Genomic DNA, 27,139 nt, shown 5'->3' with positions numbered 1-27,139 from the left:
ATTAATGAGATCTTTTTTCGAGAATAATCAAGCAATAAGTAAGAATTACAATATGAATCATATCCTCTGACCTATTATAGGATCATAGAGTTTAGAATGGGAGCGGGGAACCTGTGGCCTTTTTGGCTTTGAGGTCCCCAAGTGTTGCCCTTTGACTGAATTCAAATTTTACAGAACAAATCCTCTTAATCAAAAGATTTGTTCTGTAAAACTTGAGACTCAGTCAAAAAGCCATAGCCAAGGACCTAAAAGGCCAGAAGTTCCCCATCCCTGCTTTAGAATTTTAAGGGGTCTTGTACAGCAAACATCTAGGTCGACTTTTTCATTTTATAAATGGAGAAACTGAAGAAAAAAGCAGTAAATGAGTTCTCCAGGGTCACCCAGGAAGTAAGTAGCAAAGCTGGGACCATCATTAGTACTGGCATAGAATGATAGAGATGTTACTTGGGAGAAACAAGACCTTTCCATATAGAAATAGTTATCATTGCATTACTTGTTTTAGTATAAAAAATAATAACTTAATATGCCCAGCGACTGCAAAATGGCTGAATAAATTAGAGTATGTTAAAGTAATAGAATACTTTTGCATTAAAAAAATGACACATATGAAAACTACAAAGAAAAATGGAAAGGCTGATTAAATGATGCAAAGCAAAGAAAGCACGATTCAAAACATATCCTTTGACTAAACCTACATAAAAATAACAGCAACCAAATTTTCTAAAAGTACAGACAAGGACAGAATATCAGATTAGGACAGAGGGAAAGTAGGCTGTCGATTTATTCATACCATTCTTTAAAAAAGAAAACGGATAGCTGAGATCTTTTATTAGGCATTTATGTCTCAAGTCTATTTGACCTAAAATGACATTATACCAAGACTGACAAACTGAAAAATGTTAGTAAAATCCTCAAAGAAATGGAACAAGAAGAAATCTAAGTTAAAAGCAACTTTATTTTTTAACACTTTTCAAACTTCAAAAAGCATGTTACTGATTTTAAATCTATTATAATACATTATATTACAAGAAAAGCAGTATCATAAGCTAAATAGCATCTAGAAATACTCTGAAAATTGCTTCCTACCAACAGCCAATCATAAGTAATAAATATCACCTCAAAGATATCGTATGATGTTTCTATTATGTTGAAATCTCTTCCTCAAATTTATGACAGTAATATAATATATGCTGCATGGTAACAGAATAGTGTAGAATATATTCATTTTATGTGTGTATATTGGTATATATATACATATGCATATATATATGTGCACATATACACAGACACACAAACACACATATACAATCTTCTCCATATCTACTTTTAATTTAGAGATCTGGAAACCTGTTGAAATGCTAGAGATGATCTGTGCTGTAGATTAAGTAAAAAAAAATTCTTTTTGGTAGAAAACTGAATTTTTATCTGAAGAATTTTTTTTTTTAAACTACTGCATTTTCTCATGGCAACTGCTAAAGTGAAGGGTAAATACAACAGCATCCTGGTCAATATCTGCTCTAAGTGGTGATCCATTCATTCCCTTTTCCTTGGCCACCTCTAGGGGTCATCCCATTCCATCCACAAACCTCCAGTACTGCCTTTTAAATAAAGGTATCCAGCAGTTATCAAATATTTACTCTGTTTAAGTGCGGACAAATGTGTTCTCTAGGGAAGTCTCCTTTCTTACCTTCCCTGCCCCACCCCCCTATTTCTGCTCATTTATTATTCATCCTGAATATTCTTGCTGAGTTTCCATAGAACTTTAAAAGGAAGTTCTGCCACATGCAGTGTTTTTCAAAATAGCCAAGACTGCTCCTTTGCTCATCATCCTCTGCTTTTTAACAACCTACAGATAATCCAGTTCCACAAAAAAAGGACCCCTTCTTGGTAAGACATGGTCATTAATAATGATGATGATGAAGATGATGGAAATACAAACTCATGGAAAAACAGAGCCCTTCACTTTGCTGTCTTTATATTGAATACTTGTTAATTACTGGTTAAGCACAAACCATGTTCCTCTCTCACTCTTTATACATCAGAAAGCTGTTAGAAAAGTGTAGAAAAAGATAGAGTTGATCTTAATATAGCAAATTAAATACAGATTTTGCAAAGCATTTGAGAAAAAAACAGAAAAAGTGAAAGTATGTTGAAATTTTGTTTTTGATAGGGAACAATTCTGGTAAATCACTGTACATTAAGGGCACGTGCTGAAACTTCATGGTGCCAGTCACGTAACTTTGTGTATTTGGGACTAAAGATGTGAAGGGGTATCTTTTCCCTGTGGAAAAAAAAAAGGGGACAGGAAAATCATAAGAAATAGAAAGGGAAGAAGATTCTGATCTTTCAATTCGACAGATTTCACACAGATAGCAAATGAAACATGCAGAGAACGTGCACTATTAATGACAACCTTCCAGAATGTTGTCCTTCCAAGCTCCTGAGAGTTCATGCTAATACTGTGAAGGGCAAAATGCTTTGGGAACGAAATACCCATTTTAGATTCAAGCAGTATCAAAGTGGACAACGTCCACATCTGTACCTAAAATAAAGTGACTCAAAGTGGCAAAAACAGCACAGTCTCATTCCTGGCGAGCTGTTAAAATAAAAAAGCGCCACAACTGCACACAGACGCAACACAAACCTTAGTCTGGGATTAAGGAAAATGAAACTCAGCATATACTCAAACATGATTCACATGCTCATTAAAACAATTTCAAGAACAACTTTCTGTGTGATATGAATTCAGCTTTTTAAGCCTTGCACTAAAACACAGACCAACGTGCCATATTACACGATCAAATTTAGAAAACGTTCAGAGCATAAACCAGGAGAAAGCATTCAAATTTAAATGAACTTACTTTGTCTTCTTTGTATTCTCATTGTCTGATTCTTTCACTGCAACAGAAAGAAGCAACGTTTTATATTAGTTTTTAATATTTTCAAAACATCCAAAACTCTGTTTCTTATTAGGAAGCATTTAAGTTTGGCGAAGCCACTTCAAATTGTACACTGTGTAACAACTGACTACAAGTAAATGCTTCCAAATGTCACCATTTATTGCCATTGTAATCCAAATAGATCAAATGCTAAAAATAATTTCAATGCAAATTGTTCCAGGAAATGTTTCAAATTTTTTTTAGCCTCATCACATATTGCTTTCTCTTGTAATAACCCACTCATGTATAATACTTTAAGGTCTTTTAATAACTCATACTTATATCATGCTTTAAGGTTTGCAATGTACTTTCCTTTCACAGATGAAGAAACTTTGGCTCAAAGAGTTAAATGATTTACCCAGGGTCACAAATCTAGTAAATTTCAGATGTAAAAATTGCACTCAAGTTCAACATTCTATTAATTGCACCACCCAGTTTTCTGGAGCAATATGTCTTTCCAGGGAAGGCTGCACCCTGACTCAGTCTATTCTTTTAACAAAATGGCAACTTACGGTGTTCGGTGCCAGTGATCTGAGCCAGGATTCGGAAAGAACGAGACTGTGTGGTTCCTGTTCTTGGGTGCCAGTCTTCAGTATCTTCAATCAATCGCTTTTTACTTGCATCACTATGAGTAGGTATGTGGTAAAACTCTGTATTACGTTCCACAATGTGCTTCCTTGGTGGTCTATTCAAATGAAGAGAGGAAAAGAAGAAAAATGAGGTCTGCAATTTAAAATGTTACTAACATGCAAAGTTTTGGTGCCTTAAAATACCCACACAAATTCTAAACAGTTACCGTTTAGGTGGAGTTTTCCTTTTAATTGACATAGGAAAGGAACAGAAGAGAGATTTCCACCATAAAGAAAAAAAGAGAAAAGACAGTAAGAAAACAAAGGAAGAAGAAAATAATATGCAAGAAATAGAATAAAAATGAAATCTAAATACATATGTAAACTGTTATATATCTATATATCTATATATATGATCCATTCATAATAATTGGTAAATGTTTGGTGGGGCAAAAGAATTATGTATTTATTCATTGACTCCTACTACGATAAGTCATGGTCTACCCATATTCATTTTGAGCAATCAGACCTGTGATTTCACTAATAAAAGGCAATAGTTCTCAAGCTCTTTGGTTTCAAGCCTTCTTCACATGCTTAATAACTGAGGACCCCAAAGAGCATTATATCTATCAATATTTACCGTATTAGAAATGGAAATTGATACTATTGTAAAGCATATATCGATCATTTAAAAATAATGATAATGCATCTCTTACATGTCAACATAACATTTTTATGAAAAATAATGATTTTTTTAAAGCTAATAAAAAGAATGTCATTGTTTTACATGTTTTTGCAATTCTTTTAACATCTGGCTTAACAGAAGACCGTTGGATTATCATATCTGTTTCTGCATTCGATTTATTGCAACGTTGTTTTGGTTGAAAAAATATATACATAAAATCTGGTCTCATGTAGATATGTAATTAGAAAAGGAAGAAATATTTTAATAGGCAAATAATTTCTTGATATTATTCTGAAAATAATTTTGACCCCACAGACACCCTGAAAAAGTTTGAGGGATCCTATAGGGCAAACCCACAGGATGGGCAGCCTGCACTGGGGTTGGGCAGAAGGGGAATAAAGCACATTAAAATGCAATTGGAAATGCTTAACAAAATAAATAAAAATACAGTACAATATGGAAATTGTTAATTTGCGGTTTTCTAAGTCAATATGGGATCCATTTCTATTTGATTTTGGCACCAATGCTCCAGGAGTCTGATGACCACATTTTGGGAACAGCTGTTGTTGGGAATTCCCAAAAAGAAAAACTCCCTTTACCAACACAAGCCAGCAATCTGTTCTGTAATTTAAAATCTTAGAGAATTACTTGAAGGAGCTGAGAAATGTCACTTGCTCAGGTTCCTATAGCCTCAGCATAAGGCTAGTTCTTAAACCAGTACTCCATGTTGCCTCTCCTATTCACTGAGCATTATTATACATAATTTCAAATTCAAATAGAATTTTCCTTTGGACCAGTTCTCTTCTGTTAAAACTGTTCTTAACTTTCAACCATTTAACTGTGAATGGTGCACACAGCAAACACCTAAATGCTTTATTGTCCAACATTACACTGATAGCAATCAGTGTTTGGTCTTTGTAGTCAGAAGATCTGGGTTCAAGTCTTAATTCTGACATATACCAACTTGGGCAAGTTCACTTAAATTTTCTGAGAAATGTTGGAGTGGTTGGTGACTATCTGGATATGGGCACCTTGTTCTTTCCCCTATTATGAGTGTATGGTCCATAGAGAAAAAAGAACACAGAACACAGGTTCCAGGAGAAGGCAGATAGCATGATGACATAGGAAAGACATTGCATGAGGAAAGTGCTGTAAAAGAAAAGTGGGAACCCAACTCTACGGTGAGCACACTACCCTACTAGTAAAACATTTTGCACATGCCATAGGACTAACTAGTATTATAATTACCCCTAAATAATTATTGAGTTAAATTTTTTGGTGGCATTTTCCCCTGTGGAAATGTATTTCATATGCAGTTATCAATAGAGAGATATACAATCAACTAAAACCACTAGATAAAATAAATTTCTAATTGTGAGTCAATAATTTATACAAATAATATCATTACTGTCATGTGATACTAATGTAATTAACACTAGAAACAAATTTATGCTTTAAGACATTTAATGGGAAGGGGATGGGATGGGAAGGGAGGGGAGGGGAGATGGTGAAAGGGAGAAGGAATACAAAGGGAGGGAGGGAAAAAGAGGGGAATGGGGAGAAGAGGAGAGATAAGGGAAAAAAGTGGGAAAAGGAGAGAGGCAGGAAAAGAAGGGGAGGAAAAATTTCTCTGGAAATAGTTTGCTTAAATTTCATAAAGGACTTGATAAAATATTGTATACTATCATGAATGGGATATGTAAAGATATGAACTAGATGATAACAGACAGAACCTGAAGAAGACAAATGGCTGGACTCAAGGAGTATTTTAAGGTTGACTTTCCAAGAAGTCTTCAGCAGAGCATCTTAGGATCTGCACTTGGCCCTAAGCTGTTTCATCCTTTTATTAATGACTTGGATAAAGGCATAGGGAGCACATTATAACATTTACAGGGCATGCACAGCTGAGGGAGATTCCTAACATACTAGATAACCAATTGTTTGGATTCAAAAAGACGGACAGCCTAGAGCGCCCAGCTGACTCTAGAAAGATGAAATTCAATCAGGAGAGTTAAAAATTCTTACACATTGGTTCAAAAGAAATCAATTTTACAAGTGCAGCATGGGGAAAAATGATTAGATATCAGTGTGTCAGAAAAAGGGCTAGAGGGGTCCTAGAGGACTGTGAGTTCACTATGATTTAGCAGTCAGAGCAACTAACATGATTTGGGGTTTTATTAAGAGAGGCAGTTTCCAGGAATAAGTGGAATAGTCTTGCTATATACTTGGTATTAATTTAAATTTTATTTTTTTAATTTATGGAATAAAACAAGCATTTCCATAACATAGTAAAATTTAAAAAGATGACTGCATTTGAAACTGCAAATCTATTATGTACAACTTGCTATTTCCTTTAAGTTATCATATTTTCTACTCTGGTCAGTTACATTGAGAGTAGCGTGCTCTGTACTGGAAGCAACAGTTTCGGAAGAATATTGATAGGATGGTGAACTTTTGAGGGTAAAGGGGAGGAAGAAGGACCCTGAATCTGTATCTTATGAGGGTAAGTGCAAGAAACTGTGTCTGTTTAGCCTGGATAAAATAAGACTGGGGGAAGGGTATACATGACAACTGTCTTCAAGTCTCTGAAGAGCTCTCATGTGAAAAAGAGATGAGACTTAGTCTGACCCCAGAGGGCAGAATCAGGAGTAATGGATAGAAATGGCTAATTTATTTATATAAATTTATATTTTATATATTTTATATTTATATAAATATTTTATATTTATTATATTTTTAAAATATATATATATATATATCTATTATACATTTATATAAATAATTTAAGCTTGATGTCAGAAAAAAAATTCCCAACCATAAGAATTACACAAAGATCTGGCTGCTTCAGGAGGTCACAGGCTTCCCTTCCGTTGGGGTCTGAAAGCAAAAATTGACTGGATGATACTCCAAGTAGACAGTAGTGCGGATTCCTTTGTATCTATAGCTTGCCCTAGATGGACCCTGAAATCCCTTCCTGAGGCAGTGGACACTGTGCTGGACTTGGAGGCAGGAAGACGAGTTTAAATCTAATCTCATAGATTTACTAGCTGTGTGCCTCCAGGCAAGTCACTAAACTTCTGTTTGCAGTAATTTCCTCAACTGTAAAATGGAGAAAATAACAGTACCTATCTCCCAGGGTTGTTGTAAGGAGTAATTGAGATAATATTTGTGAAGCGTATTTTGCACATTGCCTAGCAAACAGTAAGTGATTAATAAATGTTTGCTCCCTTTCTTCTAACTCTAAAATTCTCTGCTCCCTTAGGAATTAAGATTCTATGACTCAATTAAAAAGCTACTTCAAAGATTCATTGAAGAAGATAGGTGATAATTGGCAATCAGACAAAATCTAGAAGTGGCAAAGAACAAGGAACATGATGATTGATCCAGTGTGTATTCACAAGTACCCTTTACCAATTTCACACAAATCCACGTAAAGCCAAATAATAATATCACTAGAATGGAACAGTAGTTGGCTGATGAACACAGACACCTTACTATAAAGAATGAATAATTAGTTCAAAGTACAGGTTTTCAAAATTAACATGTTCATTCAAGGACAGTTATTTTTAAACCATGGCTTTTGGAAGCCCAAACCGTCTAATTGCTAAGAAGATCATCTGTAACACTGCTGTCTCGATATGCGTCTCTTGGCTTCTTCAGTTTTATCCACAGCAGAAATACTGGTTTTATAAACATACCAATTTGGGTGATATGATCTCTAGAACTAAAACCAATTTTTACACTGTTCAATACTTTCACAATCTTACAACCAAAATTCACCATTAAATCAAAATTTCTGGTCAATTGAAACGAAGATGAAAACTTATGGTAAAAGCGTATGATGCAAAGAGGAACCCCATCATTAGTCAAGTACTTACACGGTGCCTGGGTTACTGAAGAAGGGATAATACACAAATACGCAAAAAATGTGAAAGGAAAGAGAAGACAAGGACATTTCCAGGATCGTGGAAAGTAAACAAATGTGAATTTAAATTGAGAAAGTTATTAATCTTTGACATTACAAACACCTAATCTAACTAAAAAATATTCCATGCACAACATGCCTCAAAAGAATCACAAACACACACGTATTAGTATTTTTGGTGCAAGTTACAAAAGATGCAATCCCACACTGACAATTACTCTAAGTGCTTCAGACAACATGATTTTCTATCTTCTTGTCACAACAAAAATACTCTGCTGAAAGCTGGCATTGGGCAGAATTGCATGTAAGGACAGCAGGGAGCCAGTGGACTGCTCTTTAATCACTTCTAAATTCATCAACATACCCTGGATTCTTCATATGTTTTCAAGTTGAGGTCATGATAATTGGAGATATGTGCATATGTGTATACACATACACATGTATACATATGTGTATATATATATATATTTTGAGAGAATTTTTTAATAAAAAAAAGTCAGGAAGATTTTTTATTGAAAGAATTAGAATTGCTAATTTGGTTTGGAGGAAAGAATAATTCCACCTTCCATTCTGTTGTCAAATTTTAAATTAATCTTCCTAAAACATAGGTCTGATCATATCACCAATTCAATAATATCTCTTGGCTTCCTATTATCTCCAGGATCAAATATAAACTTCTCTGTATGGCTTGTAAAATGTTTCCTAACCTGACCCTTTTTCCTACCTTTCCAGTCTTCTTATAACTGAATTTCTTCTACATACTCTGAAATCCAGGGACTTTTGCTTTGTGCTCTTCCTTGGACAAGCCATTTCATCTCCAATTTCGAAGCAACTCCATTGGCTGTCCCCCATGTCTGTAACAGTCTTCTTCCTCATGTCTGACTCCTGGCATCTCTAGTTTCCCTCAGGTCTCATTTTAATTCCTACCTTTTCCAAGAAGCATTTTGCAGCCCTCTTTAATCTTAATGTCTTTGCTCTGAGACATCTCAACTTATCCTGTTCATATCTTATTTGCATACAATTGTTTGCATGTTATCTTCCCTATTAGACTGTGAATTCCTGCGTTTTTGCCTTTCTTTGTACACCCAGCCCTCACCTCAGGGCTTAGCTCAGTCACTATAACACAGTAGGCACTTAAATAAATGGTTACTGACTGATTTATCTGTCTTTCTTAATGTGAAAGGATGCATAATATTAATAATGTTCCTACTGTGTTCCATTAAACTGTATGAAATTAGGAATTTACAAGTGTGGTAAACAGATTGAACTACTTTGTGAATAAGGATTAATTTGCTGAATTGAATATTTCTGTTCATCATCCTTATGTGTCTCCTCTAATCAAGACCTTGAGTGGTAACTTTCTGCCTACTCAGCAAAATTCCTGTTACTATATTTGGCATTAAAACTCCTTCATAATTGTTTGCTGTCCTATCTACCTTTCCTGGTTAATCTCACACTACTCCTTAGCTTATATTCCAACCTGCATGGTAACAGGAATCTCTTTTATATCATCTATGATGGATGGTTACAGTCTGTGCTGCAAGACCTCATGGGATGAGGAACCCGTTATCTTACACTCTTGGATAACTATATTGTTCAGAAACGTTTTCCTCTATTGAACTTAAATGGACCTATATTAGGTTGAATGCCATAATGCTAGAAAACTATTATTGTTCAGGGTTATTTTTGTTCATCTCTAGCTTTGGCCACCATACCTTGAATTTGGTGCCCCATTTTAGGAAGGATACTGGCCAGATGGAACACATCCAGAAACAGGAGCTCAGGAGGAGGTCTGACTGCAGGAATGGTGGATGCTTTCCTTCCATTCTGCAATTCTGTGAATCTATTCTGATTCTACATTGGAAATTCTCTTCTAATCAGAGCTAAAACAAAAACAACTAAGAATAGGAAAGGTAGACAGCCACCTTAGATATAATGTGCAGAATGGCATGATAAGGGATATTTTATGTTTTCAGTGTCAAACAATTCAGCTCTCCATAGTATACAGGAATTTACTAAGTCACAGGTATTATTACAGTGAAGGATCAAAATCCCCTCCAGGTAGACTATAATATACAAGACGTAAAATTTGCAAACTTCGCTATTGCAGAAAGGCTTTGAGAACAAAGTCGTGACTTTGTTCTTAGTTATTGGAACTGGATAATTTTGAAAAAATAATCATCCTGAATACATGCAACATAAATAACTTGAGTATCTCAGTATCATACACTTTTAGAAATGTACCTGAGCCATAAGGAAGTCTCACAGTTGAAGCATGAGTACTCTGGGCACAGGACAGTTGAGAAGGATCCTCAGTGAGACAATAATGATTTGGTCTGAGATAGGTGCAGGACATTTAGTATCTGCATGACTCTCCAAGCAAGTGATTTAACCCCTCTGGGCCCAGTTTCTTTATATTAATCAGAGGGTTGGGAGAGGTGACCCCTAAGAACCCTCCCAACTCTAACTGGACACTCCAGCCAATGAACACTATGAGAAAAGAGAGAGCATTTCTATGGCATTTGAAAATATGACAACTATACATCTAAAACAAATTCAGAGACAGGCATCCTTCTTACCTCCCACTGGCACACAGCTGCAAACCTCTGTTTTCCTACTTTCAAATGTTATTACTCCTTCATTAGCAGTGACTCTCACTAATGTGAAAGCTCAGGGTTTCTCTAACTTCACTTTAGGAAACAGTACTTTAGGCTACTGGTTGGAAGGCAATTCCATTTGTAGAGATGACTAAAATTAGTACCATGTGCTTATAGCTTCTCTCCTATTTATTATTCCCTTTTCTTTCGAGGCTTCCCAAACTGTACTAATACTACTACTTTGGAAACAATGCACACAGCAAATCCCACATTTTCTAAAGAGAAAATCCCGCTCTATAACCCAACGAAGCAAGTCACCACACCATATCCAATGCAAATCAAACTTATTGAAAGCATCTTCTATCATTATGCTAAGTTAAGCTACTTTGCAAAATTTAAATTTTGCAAATATCAGGCATTCATGCTGGTTACTCTGATATGAATCACCATAGCTCCCTTCCAGCAAGGTAGATACTAACTTTTTCACTTGTGTTTTCTGCAAAAAAGAAAAGTATTTTTTAACATTTATTACCATGGTATAATTATGCTTGAGATGTTTAAAAGCCAGGTCCTTCCAGGCACCTAGGAGCTGTTTGAAAAAAAAATTCAGTTTGACACAGTTAACATGAACATAGCACCATAACATACTTACCTGCTGAAAGCAGTGGGCACTTTAACAATGCACAGGCACCCAGAAAGGGAATAGGGAATAATTTAAATCATTCAAAGGAGCCTAGCTAGCCTCCCAGGTGGAAACTGGACTCTAGTGGGAAAGGGATAGAAAAACTGACAACTCTTTACAAGAAGTCAGAACCATAATCCATATATGCAGTAATCAAGTTTAAAATTTCTTAACATACACTCAATCCCTGTTGTCTTGATGTGGTCAGCCCACTTTGTATCTGCTGCTCTGTCTGATCTCATCTCCAAGGAATGAGATGCCCCTGTACTGAGTGACCTCAGCTGTCCCCCTGCCCATTCCACCCCAAATTTCCTGCCTCCTTTATGTGTTATCTCCCACCATTAGATTGCGAGTTCCTTGGAAACATGGACTGACTGTCTTTTTATTAATTGTATCCCTAGTGCTTAGTACAGAGCTAGCACACAGTAGGCACTTAATAACTTTATTGGACTGGAACAGAACTGCTCTCAGTTTCTTAAAGACAAAGTGTGGACATAATCTTTTAATGTGACTCAGAAGGGAGCTAAATGGGTCAAATAGGGTTAACACTATTAAACTATAAAAATGTGGTAATTTCTGAGGCATAAGTTCTCATAAGTAAAGATGTCTAAGTTTCAAACCTTATGAATAGCCTTTTCTAAAAGTCTGTTTATTATTTCATCATATTGGTGAGATTGTTATCAAAATATCAATTTACCCACCTACCAAAGCCAACAATTGCAGCAAGTCTTGTGCAATTTCATTTTAATAACCTTTTATAAGTAAAACTGGATAACTAGTACTTATCTTTTATTAATTTTGTATCTCCCACCATATGCACCATAGTAGTAGGTACATGTTAGGAAGCCGGATGCTTCCTACAATTCAGATATATAACCAAAAAAAAATTATTTCAAATAAAGTCTCTAAATCCATGCAAGGGAATATATCACTAATTTTGAGAATGGCTTTATTCAGGTTTATTCACTTAGTGTTTTGTTCCATTGTATCACTCATGTTTAACTCTCCCTGACTTCATTATGGGTTGTCTTGGCAAGAATACTAGAATGGTTTGCCATTTCCTTTTTCAATTCATTTCTTCATCATGAGGAAACTGAGGCAAACAAGATTAAGTGATTGCCCAGGGTCACACAACGATTAAGTGTCTGAGGTCTGATTTGAACTTAGGAAGAGGAATCTTTTTGACTTCAAGTCTGGTACTCTAGCCACTCACTTTGTCACCTAGCTGCCCAAATCAGTGCTTAATAACATGATTTTAATTTCATAAAGGCATTTAACATTTATTTAAATGGTCTTATGACTCAGCAAATTCAGTCCCCAGAAAAATTGGTGTAATATTACTTGTGCCATATAACATGTATGTATGTGTGTCTGTCTTTGTGTGTTTATATGTGTGTGTATATGTGTGTGAGTGTGTGTGAGTGTGTGTGTATAGCCAAACTTCAGTTTTATTTAGTGATTTTCTAGGGTGTTAAGGCAAGGCTAACAAGTAACAGAATTTTATTTCCAGTTTCCAAAAGAAAAGTCTGGGGGGCAAGAAACTAAATTGATTTTGAGGACTTGGGAATTGTGGACTAGACCAGTCAGTAAAGAAGCATTTATTAAATGCTTATCATATGCCAGACATTGTGCCAAGTGCTGGGGATAGCAAAAAAGCAAAAGCAGCCTCCATCTCAAGAGGCTCAGTCTAATGGAGGAAATGAAATGCAAACAGCAATAGATGAACAAGACAGGATAAATTGGTGATATTCTTAAAGGGAAAGCATTAAGATTAATATTATAAATAGAATTTAGGGAAGAAAATGGAAAAGGAAAAGACTCAGTCTGAAAGAGAAGGGAGATTTTAGGAAAACAAACAAGCAGTGGGAAACTGGAGTAAAAATAGAATGGCATAGTGGATAAGGCATTGAATGTCAGAAAGTTAGAAAGACTCGGGCTCAATTCCTGCCTCAGATCGTTTAATTACTAGCTAAGTGATTCCAGGCTTAGTATTTTTCTCCTTCAGTTTAAGGATAGCCTCAATACCTGTCTCCTTCAAAGGAGACTGGACTTGATGACTTTGAAGGTCCCTTCTCATTCCTATGACCATGAGCCCATTATCCCATGTATAATTCAATTCTAAGAAAAGAAGATGAAGGGGAAGCAGCCAAAGGAAAACTTGATCTACAAGAAGAGAAGGACTCAAGAAGAAGTAAGATATGTGAAAAAGAAAAGATAAGATGAAGGAAGTGTTAAAAAAAAGCAAGTGTGGCCACCAAGGGGTAGCTGAGAGCTACATGAGGAGAGGGGCAATTCTAGAGTTTGAGTCACCCACTAATAGTTTGCCATATGAGAAAAGAAGGCAGGCATTGGAGATCTCACTTCCAGGTGAAACGGAGAACAGCAAACTGACTACTCACTAGTAAGCTGTGTGACCGCTATATATGCTCTAAGTGTAGACAGATCTTATTTCTTAAAGTAAAAGGGAAGGAGTTTGTGGAATACTCTCTACAGTGATCAGAGGCATTAAGCATTTCCACATCCACAGCTTCATTATGAAAAATCAAGAAGAAAAGAGGTCTGATGAGGCAGGGCTGACTCCTTCCCTCTACTAGAAGGCTGAAGAGTTAAAGATTTTCCAAGGAGGAGGAAGCAGAAGAGAAAACGGTGGACTTAAAGACTTGGAGCTGAGAAACAAATTTTAAGCCCTTCCCTAAGACAAAAGAGACTGTTGAAACAAGCACCTACTTGTCCTCCAACGAAAGGCAAAGAAGATCCAAAGGCATTATGTACAAATATACTATAAATACACTTAGGAAGAGACAGAAGAGCTGAACAGGAATGGCTAGTTGATAACTGCTGGGAGTTACTATTTGTCAATCCCGTATCAACTGAAGGTCTGCTCTACTGTCTTCCCAAACACTCATCCAATATGGGACAAAGAACCTCCCAAGATAAGTCTGGCAAATCAGAGGCTAAAATGATATTTCCAGAAGAAACCTAAGAAGTACGGCCAAAGATCACATAGATAAGCTAGAGAATACAGAAGAAAGCAACCAGAATGATGAAGGAAGGCCTTATGAAAATTGGTTGAAGAAATGGGATGATTAGACCAGAGAAGAGGGATTCAACTTGCCCTATTTGGCCCCAAGGTTGGAACCAGTAGCAATGGGTTAAAGTGGGAAGGAGGCAAATATAATCTTGACACAAGGCAAAAAAACAACCCTTCCTAATAATAACAGCTATCCAAAAGCTGAATGAACTGCTTTGAGAAGTAGGGAAATTTCTGTTTGTTGTTGTTGTAGTTCAGTTGTTTCAGTCCATCCCATTCTTCCTTTTTTCAGCTCATTTTACAGATGGGGAAACTGAGGCAAAGAGGGTAAAGTGACTTGACAAGGGTCATACTGCTAGTATGTGTCAGAGGTCAGACTTGAATTCAGATCTTCTTGACTCAAGGTGCGGCACTCTTTCCTTTGTGCCACCTAACTGCATAGGTAGGAGAATAGTGTCCCCCAATTTAAGGATTTCAAACAAAAATTGAATGAGTACTTATTCTTTTAGCTATGCACTAGTCTGGATGCTCCTAAAGACCTCCCAATTCTGAAATTCTGTGATACTTTTTTTTAAGAACATTTTCTTTGGTTGTTACTGGGTTAAATTGTTTCCTAAATCTCAATTTTAGATAATCTCAAGCATGAAATGAAAACACACATTTTTAGGACACTAGTTGTCATCAAATTAAACACATATAAACACACACATGAAAGGCACCATACAAAACCAGATCTATACACAGTAGCAAGTCAATTAGACCGCCTGCTTTGCTCCTTTTCTAGATGCATGGAATCTTGCCATCTTCTGTTTCAGTGCCCAAATGTTGTCATGACAGCAGTGTAATATGAAACAAAGCATCTTCATTATGTGAATTAGCATGCAGAAGAGGTCATTTCAATAGAAAGGACTGAGCTTTATCATCACTTCCATTGTACTGTCTCTAAAATTGGCATTTTTAAAGCGATCACGTGAACTTCTTTTCTTTCTCCTTCTCTCCACTCCATTCCACATTCCTGCAATAGATCTCTTCAAAATGAATTTACAAGGTCTGTTTTGGGATAGTGGGATTTCGTTGACCTCTGGAGGGCAAAACAACCTTTCTCCAGCAACAGAGACTTCTGAAAAGGAGGTGGACAACTTGAAAAACAGATGTAGTAAAAAAATATAACACTTTTAGCCAATCCTAAAAAAAGTATTCTATGAATTGAAAAGTCAGCAAGAGTTTCTGACGATTATCTTCAAATTTCCATTTTCTTTTTAATTGTGAAGTCCTAAGAGTTGCAATTGACCTGGAAACGTCTTCACTGGAAGGCTTTTATGAAGCAACGCAGAGTGAAGGAGGCAGCCAGCAAAGCAATATGAACAATGACCAGAACCATGGAAATGGAAGGAACAATGATACTCAGTGCTATGAAATTATAAGGACCAAGCATGGCCTGGAGATACGAGGGTGCATTGCTTGGAACATGGTTCAATATGTCATATGTGGTTGATGTGCTAAGAATCGCTTGGCTGGGTTTTTTTTCTTCTTTTTTGATGATTCTTTGTTATAAAGGAGATGGAGGAAAGGACTCAAGATTTTTTTTGTAAATAAAGGTGATGTAAGAGTAAAAGATGTCAGTAAAAAATAAATCTTCACTGAGATCCCATTTGTGTGTGTGTATGTGTGTGTGTGTGTGTGTGTGTGTGTGTGTGTGTGTGTGTGTGTTTAAAGCATCATTTGTTAGGGATAAAAGCATAAATGTCAATGCACAGTCTCCGTGTCCAACAGTGTTATCAGGTTTTTGTCTAAAGTACTGCATACATAGATTCTGGTCAAACGCGGACTTTGGTGAGTGACTCCTCTTCCTTAAAACCCTGATTACAAATGCCTCATTCCCCCTTCAATCCTAAGGAATGTTCACAAGCTACATGGTGACTGTAAAACCACAGAATATCCTTTCTTAGCGATCACCTGAAAGCAGAAAGATTGGGGGATGAAGTGGGGTGGGAATTTAAAGTGCCCTTCCCAGAGCTGCCTTGCATTTTAAGTGCCAGCTGCTTGAATCTGAGGGAAAGAAAAAATCATTACACCATATGTCAGGAAGTTGATAGCATGCTACAATACATAATTACAATTATGTATTTTGCCATTGTAGTGAATGCTGTGTACACATAAGCTCTTTTTTTTTCTTTAAATAAAGCAAATCAAACTCATATCTCAATCTTCTCCTTCCCTAAAAAATAAAAAAGAAGCAGTTGCGTTTTCTGGTTTGGGGTTTATCGTGCTTTCTCAAATTTTCCGAAGACAAGAGCGGGGAAAGCGCCCGTTAGCCACCTACCCATTTTGCTGCTTATTGTCAGCCTGAGATCCTCTTCTCTGCCCCTCAGCTAGTTCCTGGGCAGTGTCGCTGGCATACGGGCTCGTGGTGGCGGGCTGCCGTGGGACATTAACTGCAGTTTTAACAGAGCTCGAGGCAGGTAAAGGTTGGTCGGCGCTAGGTTTGGCATTAGCATGCAGTCCAGATGCAGCAAATGGGGGAGGTGTGACAGCAGCCACTGGCGGAGGGGAAGCATGTGATGAGGCAGTCGCATGAGCTGGGGTGAAGGCAGATGATGGTGATGGGATGGATGTGACTTTTGGAGAAGATACAACCCCAAAAGGCCGTGGTGTCTTATTGTAAGCCAAGTTGGATGTGGAAGTGACTTTGGGCACAGCAGAGGATGTAATAGGTACAGGCTTAACTACTTCTTTGGGTTCTCCCTATGTAAAATAAAAATAAAACACACAGAGAACACACCAAATACATGCAAAAGATAACTGAGTGAAAAGAATATTCAGCTGATATTAAAAACAAGATACGTTCATGTTAGCAGCCAAATGATCATCTGTATGCCTTGATGAAAAATTAACAGGGGATATAATTTAGCATGCATAATGAGGGATCCTGACATGCATAACACAGATACAAAACAAAAATATATACATATATTTTTTAATCAACTTAAAGACATTTGTAGAGGATTTAGCCAACTAAGCAGGAAAACTCTTATTCAGTGTAACAGTTATAAAAATTATATTACAAATTTAAATATAATACAAAGTTTCAAATGAATAATCCTATTCTAATCCCACCCAGACAACAAAGTGTTTTTTTTAAACCACATCTATCAATAATCCAGGCAAGTAACAATATTTCTTATTGCATATTTCTAATTCCTTATTTTAAAACATAATAGTTCTAATTTCTAATTGTTTCTAATTCCTTATTTTAAAAACATTATTTCTGTTTAACTTAAAATTTTTCAAAAACCAGTGACTTTTAACCAGTTATCAAAATAGTCATTAGGCTAAGAAATAAATTTTGAAATTGTTCATGCCATTTTTTCACTTCTCCAGCATTAACATGGCATCGTTACAAGATAGATTGTCTACTTTCAAAAGCATAATGCTGCTTCCATACTTGTATCAAAATTCAGAATATTATTCTAATATTTGGTGTGGCCTTTTATCATTGCAATACGAACTTTAATGTTTTTCACTTGTCTTAAAAAATTAGTTTGTAATTAAAAAATTACAAAAAAAATAAAGTCATACTTTAGAGATAGAATCAAAGACTTTCCTTACCTTCCTTTCTTTACAAAATAAAAAAAAGTTAACATGCTGCTAAATTCAAGGGATGTTTTGCTTAGTTTTTCCAAACTGATTTTCCCTTCTTTTTGTATTCTTTTCTAAAAGTGAGAGCTCACTGGAGAAAGAAATATACTCAAAAATGAAAGGCTTATAAAAACGAAATATATCAATATAGTTAAAAATAAGTAATGTCAAAATGTATTTACCATATGGGGAAAGGAAATTTTTTTTAAAAAAATGAAATTAATTTTCCTTCATGGCAAATTATTGTTTAAAAATTTATCTAAAAATAATATTTAATATTATAATTTAATATTATTAATAATTTGATATTATTTAATATTATTTATTTAATATTATATTTAATGTTAAAAATATTTTAAAATTTATCTAAAGTAAGTCTATGGTGAAAAATTCTTGACTCAACATCAGGTTACTTAAAAATGAGCCATATAGAAACAGAGTACTTTGTGGGGAAAGGGACAATTAAACCAATGATCTCATTGGTATAAGGATTATCATTAGGGAAACTCCTTCTGTCACTGAAGAAATGGCACCCTCTCTGCACCTTATTGTCTCAGGGAGTGATCTGGGGCCACTGAGAGTTGAAGTGACTGGTGCAGGGCGACAGCCCATAAGTGACTGAGGTGGAGTCAATGCTACACCATGCTGCTTCTATATACAATATATCTCTTCTAAAGAATAAAAGATGATGCCATATGATTAAGCCTGACAACAAGAGGATAAAAACGGTAAAGAGTACCCATATTCAGACTAACAAAATTATAATATAGGAATGCAGGGGAAAGGTAACAAGTCTTGTTAATGAATAGATAGATGTCTCCAAATAGGGGCTAAGTGGGAATCATTTTTAGGACAAGAGCTACCACCAAATGACTTCTGAGGGGTCCCTCAAGAGTCTAATTCCAGGTTTTGAATTTATTCATTATTGTTATCTTTACTCAGATGTACTTTCTGAAGAGGATAAGACCATGAATTCTTTAGAAGTCAATCTCACAATGAAGAAAGATGGTAACTGTGTATATTGAAAACAAACAACAAAGCCTTTAACAACTACCTTCCTCTAAAGGAAGTATGAGGGAAACGATACAGAGACATTGACCTTGGACCCTGGGATTAACCAAGACAGTATTTGAAAACTGACTTGCTCAACAGTTATCTCTTCTTTTTTCATTCAAAACTTACCTTCTGGACTGAAACAGGTTCAGGCTTTGGTGTAGTAGATGCTCTGGAAGAAAAACAAGAAGGAAGAAACATCTCAGAATGCAATATTTGATTTGCGGTTATGAATATCTCCCTCCCTTCCTTACAAAGATAAGGGAACAGGGTGTAAATTATTGCATGTACTATCAGACTCAGATGACATTTGGTTTAGTTTTAACTGCTTTTCCCACCCTTCTTTTTTATCCTTTGTTCACAAGGAAATGGTTCACTGCAAGAAGAAATATAATCAGAAGTGAAGAAAATATAACAAGAAAAAACCACTAAAAACTGAAAATAAAATAAATGTTTGCTTAATTGAATTGACACTAATTTCTCTCAGCAATAGGTGTGAGCTCTGATTTTTGACTCATTCAACCAAGAAATAACACTCGGCCCTCCTATCGCACGCAGAGACCTTATCTTAAGCTCTCCTCCATCTCAGATAAAGCAGAGTATTTACTTAGTTCCCTGTTTGGCAGGGATTTTAGAATGTATTCTCTTGAAAACTCAGATATAGACCACACCCTTAATCACTGTACCCTCAACCCAGCAACACATTCATTCCGTTCTCAATCAGTTTGCACTTAATTTTGACTTTGACAATTAATCGTTGAATTATAGTGGCCAATGTGTGCATTCACTTTGTAAGTTTTCTACCTTAAAGATTAACTCAGAAGAACTTTTCAAGCCTGGCACATTTATTCCCTCCTTAGAGCCATGTGACAAGCTGCCTCTCTACATTCAAACAATAACTGTGTTCAGGAAACAAAAGCTAACTTTAATAAGAAAGTGAGAAAAACCAAAGGAGGCGAGTACATTAACACAGGGCCTGAGCCCCTACAATGTCCAAAGTCCAACAGAAACTATGTCCATATCACTGGCTGCGACTCACCTCCATTACTGTGGATTACTTTTGAGTTACAATACGTTATTCAAATCAGGCCACTAAAATGCTATAAAGGTTATAATCATTAAAAAAAGTTATTTACCCAACTTTAGTTGGGAATGTGATATAAGCCCTGTTTTAATGAGGATGATCTTCTTAGCATCTGATAAATACGGAAGGCGAGATACTGCACGCTGTAGTTAAATGTCAAAATGACTAAGTGATCGGTGGCTTCAAATAAGAGACTGACATATTCTATCTTACACGCATGCTGGCTAACAAACCCAATATGCCCTTTCACTTGGGTCTTTCAGAGCTTCACTGAACAATGAACTCTAAAAGATTTCTAGGAGGGACTTACATTTTTCAATGACAGCTAATTACTCAGGTTAGGGCAGGGCAGGCACCAACTGAACAGCTGGCTAAGCCGGAAGTGGCCATAATAAATGTTAAACTAACATTCTGTTACTGCAACACAAACTCACCCTCCGTAAAACGGCGTAACTTTCCATGTTTACTATTAGAGGGCCAACTTTTTTTATAACCTTCTGAGTTTATTATAACAAGTAAATGAAACAAACAGAGGTGGAGAACAGTGAAATCTTCCTCTCAGTGAAATTTTACAATAAGATATAATTGCAAAATCATCAACTCATTGAAACTAGCAAAGAGATGATTGGGAATATGCCACTGCAGACATTATAAACTCTTTTAAAATTGATACTCGATTATCTATGTAACAATTTAGCAAAATGTAAGAAATTGATGTTTTAACCTTTATCCAAGTCCTCAAACCAAAAAATAAGCACACAATACACTGAATGGCTCTCTCGCATATATGTATGTATGTATGTATACACACATGTGTATACGTACATGCATATGCACACATAAATGTGTATACACATACATATATTATATATTTATATATTTATGTGTGTGTAGAGATGTATGTATATGCATATATGTATATATATCTTAATCCCCAAATTGGGTTCCTTCTGAAAAAAATCAAGAGTCACTAATAATGAATTATAAATACAAACACAGAGAAACAGTGCGTTGCAGGGTAAGAACCTGCTAAACTTGATTTCCCAGACCTGGCTTCAAATTGAGTGTTACCATTCCCTATTTGTGTAATAAAGGGATTGGATGTTAGGACTCTGAAGGTCCCTGGCACATCTACAGTTACTGTATTATTTTATAGACCTGTCTATAATCCTCCTGCAGAACAGACAAAAATTCTATTCTAAATAAATAAATGAAAATGAATATGATTTCACTTACAGAGATTTTTAAATAACTGGAAAGCATATATATTGTGTTTCTATTTCCAATGTGATTGTTGAAGATATCCACAGACTCTTAAATTTTAAAAGACAGAAATAATCTAGATCAAGTTCTCATTCTGCACAGAAATGTCCCCTGTGCCATCCTTGAGGAATGGCTTGGCTCTTCAGGTCTCAGATTACTTCCAAAGACAATTCATAACCACATATGGAAGTATATTCCACTTCTGGTCAACTCCGGTTGTAAAAAGTTCTGCCTTATGTTGAGCCAAAGTCAGTCACACTACAATGTATCTGTTATTCCTAAATTTTACTTAAAAACACAGAGAATGTCATAAACCCTCTTCCAAATGAAAGTCTATCAAATACTTTAAACCAATCCAACCTACCTCCCACTATAAATTACATTAGTCCTATACAGAGGTAATGTGGCTTACCACATAGAGTAATGGACTTTGATTTTCTTTCCCTCTCTCTCTTTCACACTCTGGTTTCTTCATCTTTTAAAAGGAAATAGTAACAGCACCTGCCTTACAATTGTCAGGCTCAAATGGGATACTGCATGTAAAGCTCTTTACAAACCTTAACTATCATACTTCAGAAGATGAGTGTCTTAGAGACAGACACACACACTCATGACATTTTAAATCTTATTGAATTTTCCCCTCAATATTAGAGACCCATGAACCATTATAGTACCTATGACGCACTTGCTATCACCCTCAGCTTTGGAACCATGACCTTGGGGCCATGTTCTCCTGACTAGGTGAGGTCAGCCAGCACAGTCATCCATGTCCCATTCTATCTAGCTCACCCCAGACCATAATTTATATCCCATCTCACAATTCACTTCCTACCCCACTCCACTTAACCCTGTTTTTTTTTACCCCTTCCTTTAAAAAGACCATGACTATTGCTTTTGGAAACAGGTGCCTCCTCTTTACAGCTTCATTCACCACCCCATGATGTCCCAAAGCAAATTACCCTTTTCTGGTCACCATTCACTTCTACTTATATGTTGTTTCTCCCTACAAGTAGGTAAGCTCTTTGGTGGGGAGAGATGGACTCACTTTTGTATTTGAATCTCCAGGGTTATTCTATACATAATGTTTTTCATCCATTTATTGTATCAAATTTAGAGTGATATAAAAATCATAATAAAAATCTGAGGGTGAATTCAAGGGGACAAGTTGAAATAACATGAAGCTGAGATTAATCCAGCTTCATTCAGTTAGAAGATGGATATTTTAAGAGATCTTCTGTTAAAAAAATGTTTATTTAATCAAGTCTGGAGTTGGTCAAAATTGAGGATAGTACACAATTTTGAAATCTCCCCTAAAAAGTATTTTCTTTGATTTAATAGTGTTTCCTTCATTCACTCATTCGATAAGATTTTCAAAGGACCAACTATGTGCTAGGAAGTGTAAAGGGCATTGCAGATGCAAAGACACAAAAAAAAATCCTTTCAAAATTAAATATAAAATATGTACAAAGATTTCTGAGGGCATGCCACTAGCAATAGGAGGAAATAAGCAGGGGTTTCTTGTGGGAAGTGATATTTGTGTTGGACTTCAAAGAAAGCTGGGGGTTCTAATGGGTGGAAGTGAAGAGGAAGTGTATTCCAGGCATGAGGTCCAGCCTGGGCAAAAGCCCAGAGATAGGAGATGGAATGTGTGCATGGAGAACAAAAAACTGGAATGTACAATGCATGAAGGGGAATTTGCAAAAAGAATGGCTAGAGTTTAGCACTGGATTATAAAGGACTTTAAAAGGCAAATAGCAACTGCTATTAAGCGTAAGTATTTCATGACTATATTCTCTAAGAGAAAGCCCTAGTACATGAACAGAAGAGAATGATAATTTCCAAGAACCAAAGGTTATGTGGGAGATGTAAGAAAAATAAAACTATTTCTTTAAAAAAAAAGAGATTTACTTGGCATTTGTCCAAGGAATGTTATTTTATCCTATGAAAATCAAATAGGAAGGCACTGATATTTTAAAGATTTAAAAGCACTACCGATTTTTTAAAAAAGTCAAATTGCATTTATATACGAGTGAACAACTAAAAAGTTTATAATTCCCCTTCTACTATGTTGTTATTCACAAGTAATTTTTTTCAGCGTGTGCACTTCAAAGTAGCTAATGTCCTAGAAATGGCTCTGAGCCATGGGCTTAACAATTTGCTTATTGTACTCCTTTTCCTTCATGTAAAACCAGTGGGCTTGAGCTAGTCATCATGTTGAGATACTCAGTGCCTTAGTCCAATACTATCCCAAGCACACATAATTAAAAGAACAAAGCTGTCTGTGTGACTGGGATGTGTTATTCTGAAAGGTGATTGACTTTATAAGAGCGGGAGCCAAAATAAAAATCCTCGGTATTTTCCAAGTAGCCTTACCTAGATCACACATCTTGCGGAGGCAGATTAGAGTTCAAAAACAATCTAATACAAAACCTCTTTTACGGACTGTAAATCTGAGGGTGAATTCACGGGGACAAGTTGAAATAACATGAAACAGAAGTAAAAAAAATCCTATCTGCGGTGGCCTTTTTCCATATTTGAGTAAAATTTTTGGAAAAATAATCGTATAATTGCTTAACGAGCATGTGATACAAAAATGCTTTAGAGTAGTAAGCCTCAATTATTGTAATTGGGAGACAATTAAATTGTTACATTTTAAAACTAGTTTAATAGTGGAGTGACAATCTGGCATCATTAAAAGAAATGCTCATGCCAACAATATTATACAGCTTTTAAGTATTAAAATTTACACCCTATTCAATATTATCACTAATGAAATTTCTTTAGCAGATATTTTGAAAATATCTTTAGGCCCCAGTGGATGAAATAAGAATCTCATGCCCTAATTAGATGATGAAAGCTATGCACATTGTTCACTGCGGCTTATTCTCTCATTCATGCACACCTATAACATACGTCAACAATCATTCATGAAGCCGAAAGACTCTGGCTCTCCCTCTGCAGAGAGGCTCTGTACTGCAGTTTCCCACAGAACATCCAGTTCTTGGACTGATGACTTCAGGCCCCATAAACACCAGGGTACAACATTAATCACTTTAATTGCAAAGTTGTCAATTCACAACAACAAAGCAACTCTGAGGGAGGGGAAAAGAGAACCAGAGTGAGCGGTGAGATTTGGTTCAAAGCATCTGCATGAGATCTCATTATAGAAATGTTGAATGTGGTTTTATATACATATACATATATAGATATGTATGTATATGTATGTATATATATATACATATTTCAAATAACTGAACATATGCACTGATTACATACTACATTTCTTATTTATAAATTACACCTTGGAAAAAATACTGGTTTGTTTTCAGTTATTTAGAAATCTAAAGATAATTAACAAACAATAAGGAGAAGTATGGCCTCATGCCATGTAGGCTGGGCTTGGAGAGAGAAGACCTCAGTTTGAATCCTGGCCTGTTACTTAACTACCTACGTGACCTTAGGCAAGACACTAAATCCATCAGCACCTCAGTTTTCTCAACTGTAAAATGAAGGGATTGGGCTAAATGACCTCTAAGATCCCTTTCTGCTCAAAATCCATGAGCCTATGATAAAATGGCAATGGTAACACTTGTACTGTTGTTATCTGACAAAGCTGATGTGAGAAAAGTATGAACTATAAAGCATCATATTATTAATATGATATTGCTGCTTTTAATAGACACAAAGTTCCTTCTGTTACGCTTAAAAGACTCCTTGCTGAAAGGAATAGTCAGGCTAATTTTTCTTCCTGTGATAAGGAAGAAAATTAACTGGCACGAATCTCTGATGGAAGGAAAGGAAAAGGGGCCAAAGAGAAGAGAGGATTCACTCAGTTTTACATCATGGGCAGGAGTCCCTTTCCTCATGCAAAGTCTTAAAACAGGGAGGACAGAAAGATGAGGTTCACCCCAGGGCCTGTTGCTCTATTCCAGTGACCTCTGACTGAATTCAAACTCCACAGAACAAATCCTCTTCATAAAAGGATTTGTTCTGTAAAACTTGGACTTAGTCAAAAGGCCACATCCAAGGACCTAGAAGGTCAAGGCTGTAGGTTTCCTACCCCTGAAACATGGCACAATGGATAGGATACTGAACTGGGAGAATGGGAACTTGGCATCTTATTAAAACCCTGGCTTGGACGCGATCTATGTAACCTTGGACAAATTACTTATCCTCCCTAGACCTGCATTTCCTCATCGTAAAATGAGGGGGTTAAATATGATCAACTATAAAGTTCCTTTTCTGCTCTTGATCTATGATTCTGTGATAGGAAAGTTCCTTTCTGATGACCACATTTGGCTGATGGGCAGTCAGTCAACACACACTTATTAAGCTTTACTAGGTGTTAGGTACTGTGCTAAGCTAAGGGAATACATGAGAAAAAAACACAGTCCTTGCCCTTGAAGGGGCTAATACTTTAGTGGAGAAGTCAACACATAAAAGGAAGCTGAAAGGGGGTTGAGGGAGGTATGATGGAGAAGTGAAGAGGGACACAGCCTGGTAGGAAATGAAGGGATGGCTGGTCTGGGCATCTTCCTTACATGGAAATTCTGGGAGGAGTCATTCAAGCAGATAAAGAGGCCTCCCAGGGGCACAGACCACTTTAGGAGGGTGAAAGTCTAGGTCTGACATGATCTTCCAGTACAAAGAGGTTTCTGGGGCATGGTGGAGAAGTCTTGATGAAGGAGTGTAGCCTGGGAAATGTGAATGTGGTGGGAAATGATGGCTGAGAAGCAATTCTTAATTCAAAGAAGAGAAAAGAAGGAAGGTTGTTAGAAAGGACTACAGATTAAGCAGGCCAATTTTGAAAGTAACATGTAGAATTTATTTGTATTTTTAAAAAATTATATAGATTAATCATTTCATATATAACCTGCTGTGCATGCAGAAATGTGCTTTTTTGGTACTTAAATTCAGAGGGAGAAAGTATTAGTTTTTCTTTTTTTTTAAAGAAGCAATTCTCTCCTTGTTAACCAGTTAGGAACCTTGCCCAAAAGGTGAATCTTGGGTGAGGAAATAGAAGAATTTTCTCTAAGTCTCCTCCCTGAAGTGATATTGCCATGTTTCTTAAGAGAGGATGGGTTCACCAAAACAGAGGTAACTCAGATGATTTAACTCATCATGTCCATAGGTAACATTTCATCTTAAAATAAAACACTGTGGGACCATGTTCTTTTTCTGCATAGTATGAGCCTTGATATCAATGGTGTTTTATATGGATAAAATTTACCAAATTTTCTTGTTAGGGTTGGCAGCAATATAATCTGAATTATTGTCAACAATCCAGGTTGTACTAACTGAAAATTTTTACCTATAGTTTAATCTTCTATCCAGTATTCTTCATCTAAGAGAACTCTTATCCAGAATAATCAGTACTAACATGTGTGTACCAAATGGCATAGGATCCTAATTTTTTAAGGAAAAGTTGAATTACAGGAGGAAATAGATAGTAAACTTATACTAGTGGGGGAACCTTAATTTATATCTCTCAGATCTTGATAAATCAAATCATGAGATAAATAAAAAAGAAGTTAAAGAGATGAATAGAACTGTAGAAAAATTAGAGATGATAGGCCTCTGGAGAATAATGAACGAAAACAGAAAAAAAGCAGCTGTGTGTGACACCATCAAAAAAAATCTGATTGTAGTAGAGCATAAAAAACCTCACAAAC

General features: G+C 36.1%; 1 protein-coding gene across 13 annotated transcripts in view; it reads right to left on the bottom strand.

The window, feature by feature from the left end:
- The window catches only part of PDLIM5 (PDZ and LIM domain 5), a 215,764-nt gene that overhangs the window by 81,003 nt on the left and 107,622 nt on the right, over positions 1-27,139 (bottom strand). For 4 of the 13 annotated variants that reach the window (XM_072624989.1, XM_072624991.1, XM_072624992.1 and 1 more), the window contains 5 exons: positions 19,250-19,292; positions 16,752-17,173; positions 3,736-3,753; positions 3,452-3,624; positions 2,862-2,898 (listed from right to left, as the gene is read on the bottom strand). In XM_072624989.1, coding sequence (XP_072481090.1) covers positions 2,862-2,898; positions 3,452-3,624; positions 3,736-3,753; positions 16,752-17,173; positions 19,250-19,292 — 693 coding nt within the window. Of the gene's footprint in view, positions 1-935; positions 2,282-2,861; positions 2,899-3,451; positions 3,625-3,735; positions 3,754-8,071; positions 8,087-11,194; positions 11,212-16,751; positions 17,174-19,249; positions 19,293-27,139 lie in introns of those variants that run through there. The other 9 variants (XM_072624993.1, XM_072624995.1, XM_072624994.1 and 6 more) reach the window with 7 other exon arrangements.

The sequence above is a fragment of the Notamacropus eugenii genome, chromosome 7 (genome assembly GCF_028372415.1).
Source record: "Notamacropus eugenii isolate mMacEug1 chromosome 7, mMacEug1.pri_v2, whole genome shotgun sequence".
In the NCBI taxonomy this organism is placed as follows: Eukaryota; Metazoa; Chordata; class Mammalia; order Diprotodontia; family Macropodidae; genus Notamacropus; species Notamacropus eugenii.
This window is presented reverse-complemented; position numbering and strand designations above follow the sequence as displayed.